The sequence below is a fragment of the Neomonachus schauinslandi genome, chromosome 5 (assembly GCF_002201575.2).
Source record: "Neomonachus schauinslandi chromosome 5, ASM220157v2, whole genome shotgun sequence".
Taxonomy (NCBI): domain Eukaryota; kingdom Metazoa; phylum Chordata; class Mammalia; order Carnivora; family Phocidae; genus Neomonachus; species Neomonachus schauinslandi.
In genome coordinates, this window is record NC_058407.1 from 25,678,586 (window position 1) to 25,697,105 (window position 18,520).

Genomic DNA, 18,520 nt, shown 5'->3' on the forward strand with positions numbered 1-18,520 from the left:
TAGCAGAGTCTGTTTTACCCAACCTTTGCTTTAAGGTTTCAATTAAACCTGCTGTTTCTGAGAAGGAACAGTCTCTGTTTTTGAGTCCTTAGGACCTTGGAACAGATTCTACTATTGTTTTACTTATCCCCTGAGGGTGGGCCTCCAGATAGGATGAAACCAGACAATTAGGTTCTCAGACACCACCACCCTTTCCAAATCCTCTGCGGTGACAGTATGGGATGGTGTGGACTTGTATTAAAAGATGGTATATAAATACTTTTCTAGGGAAAAGCTGACAGAAAAGAATATACAAGGAGAAAATTTTTTATTTGTGAAAAATGTAAATCCTGGTGAATTTATCGAAGAGTCAGAGGAGGGAGAGGAGAGTTTAAGGTCCATAGTGGAAATATTTTGTTGATTCTGTGTGCCAAACACATTGCAAAAAGCTTTAAGTGTGTTATCTGATGATGTGCGATATGAAAGTCTCATAACCCACTTAACAGATGAGGAAAATGAGGCTAGCCCAGGGAAACACAGTAATACTGGCTCTAGTATTCTCTGATTATCAAGAATGTGCCAGTCTCCTCCACATGCTTTACCTAGAATGCTCTTGTTGTTGGGAAATAATTACTGTAAGTGAACAAAGGGACTTTCCATAATAAAATTAAGTGAGATCTCTTGGGGACTTCTAAAATGAATGGATTGTGTTCATATAGCACTATTGGAGTAAGTTTAAAGGCTACTTAGCAATACAATTTCCAGATACCCTTTAATATAATTACGAAGTTTGGAGATCAAAAGATTTAAGAGAAATATACAGACTGTTTTAAAACCAAGTATCTACCCTAACCACTTTGTTGTGGTGGGTTTTTTGTTTTTTGTTTTTTTTTTTCTATCTAGCTAAGTGGGATAGAAGGAAGTGGGCACTTTCAATTTGTAATTCTACACGGAAAATACAGTTTGTGATTTATGTTGTTTTAAAGAGAAGCACTGGGGGAAAAAGCTTTATGTCAAATTATATGTCTATGTATGTTATTTTTCCTTTTCTGAACTGTAATAGGATTTCCGAGACGCAGTGGCCCATGCTTCCAGGCACCTTGGGAAACCCGTGATTGAGGACCGGATCCTAAATCAGATCCTGTACTACTTGCCTCAGCTGTATGAGCTCAACCGGGATCTCCTGAAGGAACTGGAGGAAAGAATGTCAAACTGGTAAAAATGGACTGATCAGCTTTCCCAGAGTCCCAATTTTAGATGAAGCCATAAGGCCCGGCTTGTGACAGAGAGGTGGTGTTCCTTACATTGAGTTGTTGCAATGTATTGAATTTCTTTTTTTTTTTTATTCATTTGAGACACAGAGATAGAGCATGAGCAGGGGGAGAAGCAGGGGGAGAGGCAGAGGGAGAGGGAGAAGCGGGCTTCCTGCTGAACCAGGAGCCCGATGTGGGACTCGATTCCAGGACCCTGGGATCATGACCTGAGCCGAAGGCAGATGCTTAACCATCTGAGCCACCCAGGCACCCCTGCAATGTATTGAATTTCTTGGCAGTTACCTGTAGATTGGTCATTTTATTTTATTTTTTTCCAAGATTTTATTTATTTGAGAGAGAGCAAGTGAGAGGGAAAGAGTGGGGGCGCGGAGAGAGGGAGAATGAGCCAGGGGGAGGGGCAAAGGGAGAAGCAGACTCCCCAACATGGGGCTAGATCCCAGGACCTGGAAATATGACCTGAGTGAAGGCAGACGCTTAACTGACTAAGTCACCTAGACACCCCTAGATTGTTCATTTTAGATGGCCGAAATTCTAGAAATGTTTAAGTTCTTTGGTAATATTGCCTCAAAAACAAGAAGGGTCCATATTCAGCCAATTTAACTTTCTGTAGGTGATAATCAAGGTTTTTGAGATTGAGGGAATTTACTTGATATATTCACATTGAAAAGTTTTTAAATGCTTCATTATCTTTTCAGGAATTTCATGAATCTTTCTTTACATTTTGGGAAATGGGCCATTCACTGAGATAATATGTTTGTTTGGTTTAGAAAATTTACATGTGTATGATATCATTGTAGGCTATAGATTTCCAAACTGGAAAAGAATACCAAAAGGTTAACTACTTCCTTGGGTTGTAGAAAGTAAGCAGACACTTTGGTGACATCTTCGGAAATATGTAGAAAATTTGTTCTAGGGGTTTTGAGAATTTATTGTCCCTGGGAACCCCAAATGATTAGCATAACAAAATAGTGTCACCTACTTTCATGATCAAAATTTCCCCGTAAGCTTTCTTTCTAGAAAAATACCTCTTGCCTGTTTTGGAAATATCGTGCCTCTGCATGTTGGGAAAATATGTTAGATGAGTGATTAATTCCTAGCTGAAGCCTAAGTGTAAAATAACCCAGGGTTAAGGACTGAGGAATGACTAAAAGGTATTTTTAAAAGTCATGATAGAAATAAAATGTGATTACAAAGAATTTTCCTATATATACTTTGTCATTCTTATAAAAATTTTAAAAAAAAGTAAAATTACTCAATTGCCTTTAAAAGATACGCATATTTATGCAAGGGGTGTTAAAAGAGGCTTAAATTTATTTTTTGCTTGTGTAAAGGTTTTCTCAAGTTTAGATCGATAGATGTTCTACGTTAAAGTATTAAGCATTCCTAAGAAACAGACTAAATTGATGAAAGGGACAGCTAAAACGATATTTATGGGAAAAGCTACACTTGTTACTGACATGAAATTCTTCTGATCCTTGGATAAGATATTTTCTACTTACTAAAATATTTTTCTCTCAGGGGCCTTCAAGTTAAGACATATTCTTTGGTTTTAGTATGCTTTCTAAAATAACGTTTATTTTTACATTGGCTTTTAATAACTGTTGAAATACTTCATCTCTGCATTCAACAAGGTTTTGAGTTATCTATGGTGTGCTGGTCAGGGCTCTAAGCATGGCGGGAGTATCACATTGCACAAAATAGATAAGGCTTTTGCCCTCATGGAGTAGACATTTTAGGTGGGGGAGAACCAGAAAAATGGACAAGAAACAAGATACAAGCAATTTGTGATCTGGAAAGATGTAAAATAAGATGACGTGCTGGCGAGTGAAGATTGGGTGGCCAAGGAAGGCCCTCTGGAAAGGAAAGGACTTTAACGTGACATCTGAACGAAAAGGAAGAACTGGCCAGGGTTTCCTATTTCCAGGCATGCAAAGCCATTAGTAAAAGTTTGCAAAGTGGGAATGACTCCGTATGTCAAAGGAATATAAAGATGGCCAGTGTGGTTGGAGAGGACTGAGAAAGAAGGAGAGAAGCATGAAATGGGTCAGAAAAGTAGGCAGCAGCAGGACCAGTGGGGCTTTTGTAAGCCAAGGGAAGGAGTTTGTTTTCCTGCTGAGTCCCATAGGAGGCCCTTGGAAGTCACATGGTGTAATATACGTTTTTAGACTGTCTGGCTGCACAGTAGGATGAGATGGTAGAAGTGGGGAGACCAGTCAGAGGGCTGGCAAAATCCAGGCGACATGTGATGGTGGCAGTGGGAATGGTGAAGAGTAGGCATTTGGGGATAGGAGATGTCTTATAAGAAGGGAGAAGAGGACGCCCTGATGGCTTAGACACAGGACTCTCATTGGATATTAGATATGTTTTGGAGACGTCAATGACTCTTTTCATGTTTTTGTGTATCTCTTCTCTATCTTAGGACTGAACAACATAGAATTGCTGATATCTTTGTAAAGAAGGGACCATATCTAAAAATGTATTCCACGTACATCAAAGAATTTGACAAAAATATAGCTTTGCTGGATGAGCAGTGCAAGAAGAACCCAGCTTTTGCTGCTGTTGTTAGAGATTTTGAGGTATTTTTGCTCCCATATAATGTTGAACCCTTTTTCTTTATTTGTTGTTTTTAAAGCTGTAATAATTTGTAATCGTTGAAAACAAAAAAATATTAAAATATAATCCCTTCAAAGTCAAAAAGGGTTTGAGCAAATTAAAAGGTGAGAAAGTGTGTACAAGATTTAATTTTGAAAAATCTATGATTGCATGCTAGAATATGTTGATCGGTCTCCTTTTTTTTAATTGTGGAGAAATACCACATAAAATAAAACTTAACCATCTTAACCGTTTTTAAGTGTATGGTTCAGTAGCGTTAAGTACCTTTATGTTGTTTTGCAACCAATCTCTACAACTCTCTTCATCTTAACATTGCAAAGCTGAAACTATGGCTAAAACAGCATCCCATTTTCCCCTTCCCCAGCCCCTGGTGACCACCATTATATCCTTCTGTCTCTGAATTTGACTACTCTAGAAACATTTCTTAATTTTAACTCAACCTTTCCTTTTATTCTTCTAACAACTAATCTACAGTGAAGGATGGGAAATGTAATTTGTTTCCCTTTAGATAAATAAGTGACACAGATTCAGTGTCAAAGTTAAGAAAAATTAATGACGTGTTTATAACCAAACCATTGTGTTTGGACTCAAAGCTATGAGAGTACAAGCCTGATTTGATTGGGGATAAATGATATAATACATCTCTTAAAAATTAGTTTTAACTACAATTTAAGTCCTTCCCCCAATCTTGGGTAAAATGTGAATTATTATATGTTTTAATACTCATTTCTCTCTGTTGTAACTAAAAAAAATCAGCAAATTCTAGTCACGCAAAACTAGAAAAGTTTTAGAAGTATTAAGATATTGCTGATTTCTTATTTGTACATTAAACACAAATTTAAAATCATTTGTTGTCGGGGCGCCTGGGTGGCTTAGATGGTTAAGCATCTGCCTTCAGCTCAGGTCATGATCCCAGGGTCCTGGGATCGAGCCCCGCATTGGGCTCCCTGTCAGCAGGGAGCCTGCTTCTCCCTCTCCCTCTGCTTCTCTCCCTGCTCATGCTCTCTCTCTCTCTCTCTGTATCTGTGTCTCAAATGAATAAATAAAATCTTTAAAAAAATAAATAAAATCATTTGTCTTTTTTCCTTTTTTTTTTCTTTTCCTCTCCTCTGTTGTCTTCATGCTGTTAAGAAAGGAAGTGTGATTTCTGTAGCTATGGCAACTGATAATTGACCCAGGTTTTCATCAGTGTCCAGTGCATTGTTCTGTTGCCTTGGCAGCAAAAGAAAAAACATAAGATGGGAAAATTAGCTGTCTTGGTTAATGGTGCTTGCATGGTAGATGCTTTCTTAAATGCGGTATAATTATAACTTTTTTTTTTTAGATTTTATTTATTTATTTGACAGAGAGAGAGACAGCGAGAGAGGGAACACAAGCAGGGGGAGTGGGAGAGGGAGAAGCAGGCTTCCCGCGGGGCAGGGAGCCTGATGTGGGGCTCGATCCCAGGACCCTGGGACCATGACCCGAGCCAAAGGCAGATGCTTAACAACTGAGCCACCCAGGCGCCCCGCATTATAACTTCCTAATTATTCTGTGTACCAGACCCTAGAGGTGCATATTTAGAAAAAGATGGAACCATCTGAGCAAATCTAAGAAAACCCTTCCCCACCCACCTGAGCTGTGGAAGAAGTAGAAGTACAGGACATCTTAGGATGCAGGGACATTTTCATTTGGCCATTTTGATGCCACCTCACAATACATTCCTGTGTCGGAGAATGCAAAGCCTAGGATTGGGTGGAAGTGTCTGTTGTACGTACTAAGGAAAAGAGCTTTAAAGGCAAAATCAAATGTCCTTTTGGTCAAGTCAGAATGGCTCTGGAATCAAAATGTCTCTCCAGAATGCTGATTTGGGAACTGTCTTTTATAACCATCTGAGAAAGAGATTTTACATCCATCAGGCTTACTAGAAAAGGTATGTTCAGCAGGGCTGCTTTTCAGGTTATCTTTAGTTTCTGCAACGCTTCCCACTACCACCAATTGTTATTGTGGGTATATTGACTGTAGGCTCTGCTTATTATTTGAGTCCAGTTCCCAGTAGCTTTATTTCTTCTGCCTTATCTTGAGGGCCATGCAATTCTTTAGGGTTTGTTTGTGCTTGTGGATACACTGGCAAATACTTGCTAAGTGGCAGCTGCTGAGTATGGTGGGCTCTCACTGAGCTGGAGCCGGCTGCAGCCACCCCTGTCTGAGAGTGAGTCAGGACTTCAGAGACCTCCCTGCGGGAGAGATGGGTGGGCTAGCTGGTGAGTGAGCTGTGGCTTAGTAGCTGCGCCTTAGAATAAAGGGAGCTTCCCCATGAGTCCCCTTCCAGAGCTGTTGGGGCTTTCTAAAGTTTGGCTTCCTGGGCACTTGAATCTGGATCCCTTGTTTCTTAAAAGAACGCTTGTGTTTACTCTGGATACGTTTTCCTTTCAGATGAGCCCACGCTGTGCTAATCTGGCCCTCAAGCACTACCTGCTCAAGCCAGTTCAGCGGATCCCGCAGTACAGGCTGCTGCTGACAGGTGGGCTTCTTTGGCAGTTTGCCAACCGACCAGCTCATACTACTTTTATGAAACTCTCCCGCTCCTAAGAACGCCTCTCTTTCTAACACTCCAATAACCCCCTATCTAATACACGGATCTATAGACCGATTACAGCTTCACATATATATCGCCAGAGCTACACTTCTCTCGGTCCTTTGACCGTCTCTGCATGCATTCTCTGCTCTGGGCACTCACACGTGTACGTCGTACCCTCCCAACCCCACATCCCTGCATCGTTTTACCAGATTAATATTATGAATCTCAAGAATGTCCTTTCCCAGCCACTCAGAATTGAGTTGTAGGGAGTCACTCCCACATATTCATGTAGCAACGGTTGTTGCCCTGGTCACTTACCTCAGAGGGTGTAAGGACTGATGAATGAGCTGTGTGCTTAGAGTAGTGCTTTGGTCATAGTAAGTTCAAAATCAGTATCAGCTGCTATTAATAGTAGTCGTACCCTTATCGTCATCATTACTATGTTGTTGTCACGGGCATTGTCTGTATCTTCTGCTAGACTGTAAGCGTCAAGATTACAGGGCTTTGGGTGCCTGGGTGGCTGAGTTGGTTAAGTGACTGCCTTCGGCTCAGGTCATGATCCTGGAGTCCCGGGATCGAGTCCCGCATCGGGCTCCCTGCTCAGCAGGGAGTCTGCTTCTCCCTCTGACCCTCCCCCCCCTCATGTGTTCTCTCTCTCTCTCTCAAATAAATAAATAAAATCTTTAAAAAAAAAAAAAAGATTACAGGGCTTTGTCTATCTGGCTTACCGCTATAATAGTAAAAAGAAAAATGAAGACGAGGGGAAGGCTGTGAGTTGAGTGAAGGTGTACACTGCGCTCAGGGCTTTATATTCATTGGCTTTCCCAAGTCTTCACCATAGCTATGCGTATATCACAATATTATTTACATAGATGTAATAACAGGCTTATAGAGATAAGAATTTGGCATCACAGCAAAGCTAATACAGTCTCACACCAAATCTCTTATCCAGCACATGCTACTAGGTCCTCTGGAGTATTTGTTGAAATGTAGTGGATGTAGGGCACCTGGGTGGCTTAGTCGTTAAGCGTCTGCCTTTGGCTCAGGTCATGTTCCCAGGGCCCTGGGATCGAGTCCCACATCGGGCTCCCTGCTCCACGGGGAGTTTGCTTCTCCCTCTCCCGCTCCCCCTGCTTGTGTTCCCTCTCTCACTGTGTCTCTCTGTCAAAAAAATAAATAAAAATCTTAAAAAAAAAAAAATACAGTGCATGTACATCGAATTAATATACATATATATAGTGTGTATTAAAAATTATAACAAAATGGGGCGCCTGGGTGGCTCAGTCGGTTAAGCGTCCGACTCTTGGTTTCAACTCAGGTCATGATCTCAGGGTCGTGGGATGGAGCCTGTTGTCGAGCCCCGCTCAGCTCAGATTATGCTTAAGAGTCTCTCTCTCTTTCCCTCTGCTCCTCCCCCTGCTCACACTCTTTCAAATAAATATATAAACAAAATCTTTATAAAAAAAAGAATTGTGTCAAAATGGGTAAGAATCTCAAAATGCCACCACAACTGTAAATCAATCTGTAGTAATTTTATCATGTAAATAGATTTTGATGTACTTGGTTCCTGTTGGTATTCTTTAAAAATGGTGTGCATGCTCCTTTCCTTAATCCTTTCTCGTAAGCCAAGAACTATGTTGGATAGAGTAGGTGAATGCTGGAAAGCCAGGATTTCCTGATATTCCTTTAGGCAAAGCCTTCCTGGGTTGCCTTTTAAAAGACAAAGTGCTGGGCGCCTGGGTGGCTCAGATGGTCAAGCGTCTGCCTTCGGCTCAGGTCATGATCCCAGGGTCCTGGGATCGAGTCCCACATCGGGCTCCCTGCTCAGCAGGGAGCCTGCTTCTCCCTCTGCCTCTCTCTGTCTGTCTCTTGTGAATAAATAAAATCTTTAAAAAAAAAATAAAAAAATAAAAGACAAAGTGCTGTTGAGGAAGGTCTACCTTCAGCATCAGGACCTGACTACCCTAGGTGTTTCAAGTGTTTACTTTGAATTTCTAACTGTGAATCAGACACGAGATTTTTCTCTGGAATGACATAAGGCAAACCAGATAATTTGAGGATATCCTGTCCATTTGTACTTTCTTTCCTCTGCTTTTGGCAGAGATTTAGAATACACAGGACAAAAGGAAGTACCAATGCATGTGTTGTGTTTTTGCTAGATAAGTTCAATGCTGTATCATAAATGAAGCTATCAAATGGCTTAGGCTATTTCTACAGCTGTGGAATGAAATACTGTTTTTAGTGGCAAAAGACTACTGTGGTTTCAAATGAGAGAAGGATGGAGCAGGACTCTGAAATTTTAATGTAAAAAAATTTCCCCCCACACTATGACTGATCTAAGTAAAAAAGTTACACATACATTTAATTTAGGATTCATGAAGAGGTTGGTTTTAACTGAGAAATGATGAAGTAGCAAAAGCAAGTTAAAAAAATTCTTTTTTTAGAGAACAGATTTCATGTGTTTTATGATAGCAACATAATGTAAGCTTGGGGTTGTTTTAGTTTTGAGCTTTCCTCTTCTTTAATCTTAAAGCCATTTACCCCTTCTTTAAGTTGGAAAATCTCCATTATTTATTTATGTATGGTAGACCCTCAGTAATTGTGGATTTACTGAAGGGTAATGGTGATAAATGGATTGGTCAAGGTCACAGAGTCAGGACTAACGTTTAAAAAAGAACATAGACTTTGTAAAGAAATAACATAGACCTCATGTTCTTCATCCTTTGCCTTTTCTTTCATTGATTCAAATTCTTTTTCCTCCAAGCCTGACCTGAAATCCCCCCTTGCTTTTGAAGCCATCTCTCATTACTCCAGTCCTCCTTGACCCTTATTATTAGTGCCATGTGACCTAGCAAATATTTACAGTAGTTCCCCCTTACTCACCAGGGATATATCCCAAGAATGCCAATGGATGCCTAAAACCACGGATAGTACCATACGGTGTGCATACTCTTGTTTTTTCCCCTACCTACACACCTATGATAAAGCTTAATTTATAAATTAGTCACAGTAAGAGATTAATAATAATAATCAAATAAAATAATTATAACAATATACTATAACAAAAATTAAGTGAATGTGCTCTCTCTCTCAAAATATCTTATCATACTATGGTTACCCTCCTTGTGATGATGTGAGATGATAAAATGCCTATGTGATGAGATGAAGGGAGGTGAGTGACAATAGGTACTATGTGTCCTTAGGTTGCCTTTGACCTTCTGTGACGTGTTAGGAGGATCATCATCTGCCTCTACTTGCACAGCAGTTGACTTTGTGCAACTGAAACCATAGAAAGTGAAACTACAGATAAGGGGGGACTACTGTATTCAGTTTCTTGTGAATTTGCTAATATTTTTCTAATTCGAATAGTGCTTCCTTAATTTGATTATAAACTCCTTGCGGTCAAAGAGTGAGTCTACCGACCATTTAGTGCACCCCAATTTATCTGGGTCAGTTTGGGTTACCTTGGATGCCATTCAGAAAATAATTTTGGCTGCTTTTAAGCTACGTTTAAAACGTCCCATTAGGGGCGCCTGGGTGACTCGGTTAAGCGTCTGCCTTTGGCTCAGGTCAACCCCAGCGTCCTGGGATTGAGTCCCACATCAGGCTCCCTGCTCAGCGGGGAGCCTGCTCCTCCCTCTCCCTCTGCCTCTCTCCCTACGTGTGCTCACTTGCTCGCGCTCTCTCTCAAATAAATAAAATCTTTTAAAAATAATAAAAATAAACAAATAATGAAACATCCCATTAGCCAAAACATCTTTAGCCTGAAGGACAACATTGAGATAGAGAATTTCAGAGGTGATGTCTTCTTCTAAATGGAAGACACATTCGGAGAGGTTGAAGTGTCCTTCCCAAGACTACACAAATGGTATTGATGGAAGTGTACGTATGGTTATGTAATCCTAAGGACAGATGGAGGTTGTGATACTATGGTTTTGTTTCATATTTTTATTTAAAATTCTGATTTTCCAGTACTCATTTTTGCGATGTTCTGATTGCTCCCTACTTTGGAAGATATTTCTACAGTTGCTATCAAAGTGCCCCCTGTCCATGCACTTAAATTTTTAGAAGTTGGATTTTAAGTCTTTAAGTTTGCATCTATTTAAACATGATAGTTAACTGGGTCCTCATCTTTGGATAAACAAGCTCAATGTTTTAATCCTCTGAACAACCTTGTGGGGTAAATACTTTCCTTTTCTTCCCCCCTCCCCCAACTTTTTCATTTTAGAATTTGGAGTAATTCCAAGTGCACAGAATATATAGGAGCAGAGAGGAACAGTGAGACTATTTGGGGCAACTTTTGACAACTTTGATTTATTAATGAGTTTTAGGCAGACAAGGGGAAGAATCGCTGCCTGACTCAGTGTAAATTTGTGCCTGCCTTGGTTTCTTAAGAGGAGAAGATTGAAAAATGTAGAGATGAAGTACAGATAAGCTAGGATAGTTTCTTTTGGAATGCTTTTAGAGAGAGGTAATTGGAAATTCCCAGATACAGCGACCTGCCCCTGCTAGTCAGACAACCATCCTATTGTCTTGCAGTGTTTTCTTCCCGGACATAATTTGGGCTTCAACTGGGTATTCTACTTAGGCTTTCATAGTAAAAACACTTCCGACTAAATTCCTGGTAGAACTTTTTTAAGCTCAACCTAAAATAGGATTAAAGAAAATGTATATGTCGTATAATGAATGCTTAAGATTAGAATTATCTTTTTTAAAAAAGGTAAAATAAAGTAAGTAATTTACTTAATTTAAGTAGAAAAACTTGTAAATTTTACCTTTATATTGGCCACTCAAGGCAAATGGATCTAGCCAGATCTTGAAATCTGCATGGGACCCACAACCTACTTAGAGTTAGGGGCATGAGGCAACAGTGAAGAAGCAATGGAAGGAAACAGGTGCTGTTATAGGAGCAGCATTAATTTTTTACTTCTGCTTATGTACTTCCTCATCTCTTCAGTGTTGAGACTGTCTTTATTATCCTGACTCTGGGCCTGGCATAGATTCTGGCCCATAACAGGGACTCTACTGAGATGGAAGGTTTAGGGAATTAAACGTTGTTCCTTTTCACGAGGTTGAGAATCCCCTGAATCTTGGATGGATGAATGGGTCAATAAATTGTTAAGAGTTAAAAACACCCTTCCAGTTACCCAGGCACAAAATTGTGGAAAGGACTCTGAAATGCTTCCCTTTCCTCCTCGTTCTTCTGTTGTGGTATCTGCCAATGAGGTTTCCCCCGCCTCTGCTTCCTGCTCTTTCCATTTCCCTTGTTATGTTCTAGACCAGGCCTTTCTAAACTCACGCCAGATTGTGGCAATATCTTCCTTCTAGTCGTGCTACCTCTTAGCACCGCCACCACCCCCATGTAGCCTGGCACATTGTCACTTCATCTCTTTTCTAAGGATACCCCTTTACTCACACACCACCATCACTCTCACAGTACTGACACCAGATGTGTAGTTTTGTCCCACACCAGGCAATTCTCTTTGACACTAGCGAGGTGTCCTATAATTTGTTTCAATTCTAGGATGATCTACCTGGAAATAGTGTCCGGTTCTACGGAGTTCGGGGCTCAATCCCACAAGACTGCCCCCTGCAAACTTCATATGCCGTTCGCAAGTCCCAGGCTGTCACCTGTAATTTCTGATCAACCGGCTATAAATCTGGGCTCTCCTGATCCCCTCCTTGGGTTTGGTAATTTGCTAGAATGGCTCATAGAACTCAGAGTAACGCTTATTTACATTTGCTGGTTTATCACAAAAGGATAGGATGAAGGTTATAAGTGAGCATCTAGGTGGAAGGGGTGCATAGAGCAAGGTATGTGGAGAGGACCTTGGAGCTTCCCTGCCCTCTCTGGGCATCACTCTCCCAGCACTTCACATGCTCAGTGACTAGAAGCTCTAAACCCTGCACCTGGGGACTTTTATGGAGGCTTCATCATGTGGTCATGATCCATTATCAACTCCACTTCTAGCCCTCCCCCCTTCCTGTAGGATGGAGAATGGGGCTAAAAGTTCCAAGTTTATAATCCTGGCTTGATCTTTCTAAGGACCAGCCCTTATCTAGGAGGTATTCTGGAGCCCACCCAGAGTCACCTCATTACAACAAAAGACACTCCTATCACCTAGATAGTTCCAGGAGATTTAGGAGTTCTGTCAGCACTAGGGTCAAAGCCAAATGTTAGGACAAAAGATGCTCCTAATGCTGTTATCACTTAAAAATTACAAGGGTTTTAGCAGCTCTGTGCCAGGAATTGGGAGCAGAGGTCAATATTTTTTGTTCTCTCACAGACCTACTTTAATTCTGCTTATTAGGAAGGTTGAAAACTTACTCTCCCTACCGTAATGGGAGTTACTTGTCATTTGTCCAAACCCATAGAATGTACAACACCAAGAGTAAACCATAATGTAAACCATGGGCTTTGAGGGGGTTGTGATGTGTCATCCATTCTAACAAATATACCACTCTGATGGGGGATATTGATAGTGGGGAAGGCTATGCATATCTAGGGAAGGGGGCGTATGGGAAATCTCTATGCCTTCCTCTCAGTTTTGCTGTGAACATAAAATTGCTCTAAGAAAACAAAGTCTTAATTTAGGGGGTGGGGGTGAACCTTATTATTCACTATGGGGGCCATAGGTTATAACCCAGAATTTCCCAAACCTCATTTTCCTTTGTTCTAGCTGTAGTAGTAGTCTTTATATATATATATATATATATATTATTTATTTATTTGACAGAGAGAGAAAGAGCACAAGTAGGCAGAGTAGCAGGCACAGAGAGAGGGAGAAGCAGGCTCCCCACTGAATAGAGAGCCTGACTCAGGGCTTGATCCCAGGACACTGGGATCAAGTCCCATATCGGGCCCCCTGCTCTTCGGGGAGCCTGCTTCTCCCTCTCCCTCTCCCTCTGCCTGCCGCTCTCCCTGCATGTGTGTGCTCTTTCTCTCTCTGTCAAATAAATAAATGAAATCTTAAAAAAAAAAAAAAAGTAGTTTTTTATTCTCTCCTGAATCCTGTCCTCAAGGTCAGATTCTTTCTTTCATTAATCAATATTTATATGGGCTGACCTTGAGCTGGACACCTGTATACACTGGCAAACACCAAGGTGGTCCTTGTTCTGATGGAGCCTGTAGTCCTCTTTAGAGCCACTCCCAACCAGTCAGGCTTCCACCGAGCTCTTCTTCTGAAGTCCTGAAAATTAAACTGATCTCATCACTTGTTTGAGTGAGTATATTTTGAGGATTTATTTTTGTTAGGTTCCCTTTTTTTCTTTAAAGGGATCTTTTGTGTCTATTAAAAAATATATAAGTATTATAAAACAAAGCCCCTCTTTATCTTCTGCCATCCAGAGATGACTATGATCCTTTTAGATCTTTTTTGTCTCTGTGTTATAGGCAGATAAATTTTTTCAACGAAAAAAAAAAGCTTTTATTTGTGGAAAGTTACTACAGTGGTGTTGAAAAAAGTTGAATCAGTGAGGATCATGTCGAGAAAATAAAATGAAAAACATAATTTAAAAATTCCTCTGAAATATCTTTTCCATTTCTATATTTAGGGGGAAAAAAACAGTCCTTTGAACTTTGATTAAATTTGGATCAGGTAGTTTTCTTTGATCTTGTTCAAAATATTTATGTTATAAGTGACTAACGACATATTATATTACTTTTCCTGTAATCTTTGCCTTCAGTCTGGGATGGTATTAACTCCCTCTAGGTTTTAGAAATCCAGGATTTCCCATGTTGGTAGAAAATGGGATATTAAAAACATCTGTTAGAGTGTTCTGAAGCTATTAATTTGAGCTATGAACGGACTAATAAGCAGATTCGAGAAAAGGTCAGAATCATATTAATGCATGATTTTTAAAAAAAATCCTTACCGAAAAATGAAACTTGTGCTTTAGCAAGTATTTGTTTTCTAACCCAGGGCTAATTGTCTCTAGCAGAAGTCATTCTGACACTTTCTCTAGGGCAGAACTTGATGAAAGGTGGGGCTGTTCCAGGCACCAGCCAAGGAATTTCGTTTCTGAAGAACCCAAAGACCCTGGTGTAAGGCAATTCCATCCATGTGACATGGGAGGGTGATGATATTGAGAATTCCCTTTGTTATTAGGTCAGCTCTTGTTTCTTTTGCAATTAATTTTTTAAAGACTTTTTATTTTTGCAAGAGAGAGGGAGAGAAAGGGAGAGTGAGCTGGCATGAGTGGGGATAGGGGCAGAGAAGCAGACTCTCTGCCGAGCAGGGAGCCCAGTGCAGGACTCGATCCCAGGACCCTGGGATCATGACCTGAGCCGAAGGCAGACGCATAACCAACTGAGCCACCCAGGTGCCCCTGTTGCAATTAATTTTTAACTGTAGTTGTGAACAAGGTATTTTGAGGGATGATACTTAATCAATTATATCCATGAAATATTTTGGTACTGTGGAAATAAATAAATATTTAGTACTATGGGAAGACTTTAGGATATAAGCATGTCTTATTTGCCTGATCTATTAAATTACAGCTTTTAAGTGTAATCTCACTTTCTCTATAGAACAGAGGTTCTTAACATTTTTTGTGCCTGGATCTCCGTGGCAATCTGGTGAGGCTTATGGATCTCTTAGAATAATTTTTTAAGTTACAGAATAAAATCCATAAGACTAAAAGGAAACCAGTTGGCCTGAAATGCAGTTACTAAAATAGTTTTAATCTGCTGCTTTAGTAATGCATTAAATAAGAAGATCCGGTGGTAGATCTAAGAACTCCCATGACTTTGATATAGTGGTGATGGTAAACAATGTTTTGAGAAACGTGCAACATCTGTAATGTGATACAAAACACGTGTGACTTCTCTGGTGGTAACGTCACTGGTATCATTGATAATACTGTGGTTTGTTGCCTACATTCATAGTGGAAGGAAATTCTGTATTTCACTTAGAGGTTAGTGAAAATATTATTTGTTTTTTTGTGTTTTGCCCATCCACGGCTACAGATCTCCAGAATCTTACCCATAAGCATTCCTACAAAGCCATTCTTTTTCCAATTCTCAGTGTATATTTAACTCAGATTCCCTGCAGGTAGCTAAATGCCTCTGTTTCTGGAACTTGCCTTGCTAAAGATCTAGCAAGCCGACTGTGTTGCTAAAGAGTTTTCCTCTTAAGTGTTTGTCAGAGTCTTGGGCTTACATCCACTTGAAGAAACGCTGAAATTCAGTCAAACTTGAATTCACTTTGGTGTTTATATTTGCTTTATTCGTCTCTTGGCTGTTCTTTGGGTAGAAAAAAAATACACTTATCTCCCTAAACCTAAATTTGCTCTTTGTTGATAAATCAGGGCGGTAAGAACCAAATATGGATAAGAACTTCTTTAAGTGGGGCTTGACTGTGTCGAGACTGAGTCTAAGCAAGTCTAAGTGACTTGCTTGGTCTGACCACATAGTAAATACAATAATAATTGTGTCCTTTCCTATTAGGATATAGAAGCTTTATGAGAGCAAAACCTTTTCCTGGGATGCCTGGGTGGCTCAGTCAGTTAAGCATCTGCCTTCGGCTCAGGTCATGATCCCAGGGTCCTGGGATCGAGCCCCACGTGGGGCTCCTTGTCGGCGGGGAGCCTGCTTCTCCCTCTGCCTGCCACTCCCCCTGCTTGTGCTCACCTGCTCTCTCTCTCCTTCTGACAAATAAATAAATAAAACATCAACAATTAAAAATGCATATACTACCATTACAAAAATAGATCTATTGATTGAAAAATAATTATTCCATTATTAGAATAGGGAGATAACTTAAAAAACACCCTGTTAATAAGAATCTAATGTATGACAAAGTAGCAAGTATAAGATAGTAGAAAAAGAAAGGACTGTTTATTGAATAACCTGTTAAAATTTGAAAAATTCAGATTCATATGTCAGTGGATACACTAAAAATCAAAATATAAATAGGCAGAGCACAGAGGATTTTTAGGGCAGGGAAAATACTCTGTACAATACCATCATGATGGATACGTGTCATTTTATATTTGTCCAAACCCATAGAATGTACAACCCCAAGAGTGAACTGTGGACTCTGGGTGATAATGATGTGTCAATACAGGCTCATCAGTTGTAGTAGATGTACCACTCTGGTGGAGGATGTTGATAATGGGAGAGGCTGTCTGTGTATGTGAGGGAGCAGGAAGTGTGTGGAAAATCTCTGTTCCTTCTCCTCAGTTTTATTGTGAATGTGAAACTGCTCTCAAAAAAAGCCTTAATTAAAATAAAAACTAAATATAAAGCAGTAAACTATAGTAAAAACAGGAAAAAATAAAATGTGTTATTTATTAAAACTCTTAAGGATCGAGAAAGGAGGAGACATGGTTTTCTAAGCCCAGAAAAATAAAGAAATTATAAAAGAAAATATTGATACTTTTCCACTATTCTATTTTTTTAATTTTTTTTTAAAGATTTTATTTATTTATTTGACAGAGACATAGTAAGAGAGGGAACACAAGCAGGGGGAGTGGGAGAGGGAGAAGCAGGCTTCTTGCTGGGCAGGGAGCCCAATGTGGGGCTTGATCCCAGGACCCTGGGACCATGACCTGAGCCGAAGGCAGATCCTTAACGACTGAGCCACCCAGGAGCCCCTCTCATGTCTTTATAATGACATTTTAAATTGGTATATCCCCCCTTCAGGAGGGTTTCTCATGATATATTTATCAGTACTTTAAAAAAAAACCTTTATTCTCACTGATCAGGAAATAGTCTGACCTATGGAAAAAGATAAATATATCAAGATACTGATCAGTGTTACTTATAATTAAAATGATTACACAGTTTATTACTCATTTATTATTATTCAAGCCTGTTAACTTTCAAGAGTACAAAGGGCATTATTTATAGTTTTGCGTGGGCAATAGGTATACAGCAGAATCATTATGGGCAAATTAGGATATATGGCCATGCTATTTACAACAGCCAAAACAAGATAACTTTAAAATTTTTTTTTTTTTTAAGATTTTATTTATTTATTTGACAGAGAGAGACACAGCGAGAGAGGGAACACAAGCAGGGGGAGTGGGAGAAGGAGAAGCAGGCCTCCCGCGGAGCAGGGAGCCCAATGCGGGGCTCGATCCCAGGACCCTGGGATCATGACCTGAGCCGAAGGCAGATGCCCAACGACTGAGCCACCCAGGCGCCCCAACAAGATAACTTTAAAATGACCTAAAAGTCTAATAGAATACCTAAGTAGCGAATAATATATCCCTGTCATGGGATAGTATTCAGCTACTCCTGTGGGGAAAAAAAAAACATGTGGGCTAGAATACTAGAAGGGGTTATAAAATCCTACCTATGATTAAAATTAAGTGAAATCAAACATTTATAAAAACAGAAGGAAATAATTTTAAATCATAATAGTTATTTTAGAGAGATGTGCATGGTTTGAGTTTTCTCCATTATTTAATTTTCCAAATTTCCTATTTTGCATTTTAGAATTTTTTTAAAAAATATGCTTCATAGGGACGCCTGGGTGTCTCAGCTGGTTAAGCATCTGCCTTCAGGTCAGGTCACGGTCCCAGGGTGCTGGAATCAAGTCCCACATCAGGCTCCCTGCTCAGCGGAGAGCCTGCTTCTTCCCCTGCTTGCCGCTCCCCCTGCTTATGCTCTCTCTTTATGACAAATAAAGTCTTTAAAAATATATATATGCTTCATAATCTATTAGAATGATAATCATTACAGTTTTCCAATCTGGTCCACCCTACTTATTTTATGTATGAGGATACTGACACACAGAAATGCTATAGGGCATGGCCAAAGTCACATGCCACAGCTAGAGGTAGCTAGACGGTTAAGAATCTATCCTCTCACTCCCAATGAGGGCTCTTGACCACTTCACCGAGCTGCCTTGAAAATGGCAGCAGTATGTCTTGCAATATAACACTTGATCTTTATTTTTGGTATTTAAAATAATCTGTACTCTGTTTTAGGAGTCAGGCCCGTTCTTAGGTGCTTCTTTTAAAATTTGAATCTTTGACAAAGAAGCTTATTGACTAGACTTACTTTTCTGGGGATCCCATAATTCTGGATGTGTCACTGATCTCATTACATATTGAAGGAGGAAAGAAGAAATGTGGGTAATACAAA

General features: G+C 39.9%; 1 protein-coding gene across 1 annotated transcript in view; it reads left to right on the plus strand.

Annotated features, from left to right (window-relative positions):
- FGD6 (FYVE, RhoGEF and PH domain containing 6) overlaps window positions 1-18,520 on the plus strand; it is a 106,471-nt gene that overhangs the window by 62,482 nt on the left and 25,469 nt on the right. Inside the window, exons 6-8 of the mRNA XM_021687529.2 lie at window positions 1,043-1,194; window positions 3,673-3,829; window positions 6,282-6,369. Of these exons, the coding sequence (XP_021543204.2) occupies window positions 1,043-1,194; window positions 3,673-3,829; window positions 6,282-6,369 (397 nt within the window). The remainder of the gene's footprint in view (window positions 1-1,042; window positions 1,195-3,672; window positions 3,830-6,281; window positions 6,370-18,520) is intronic.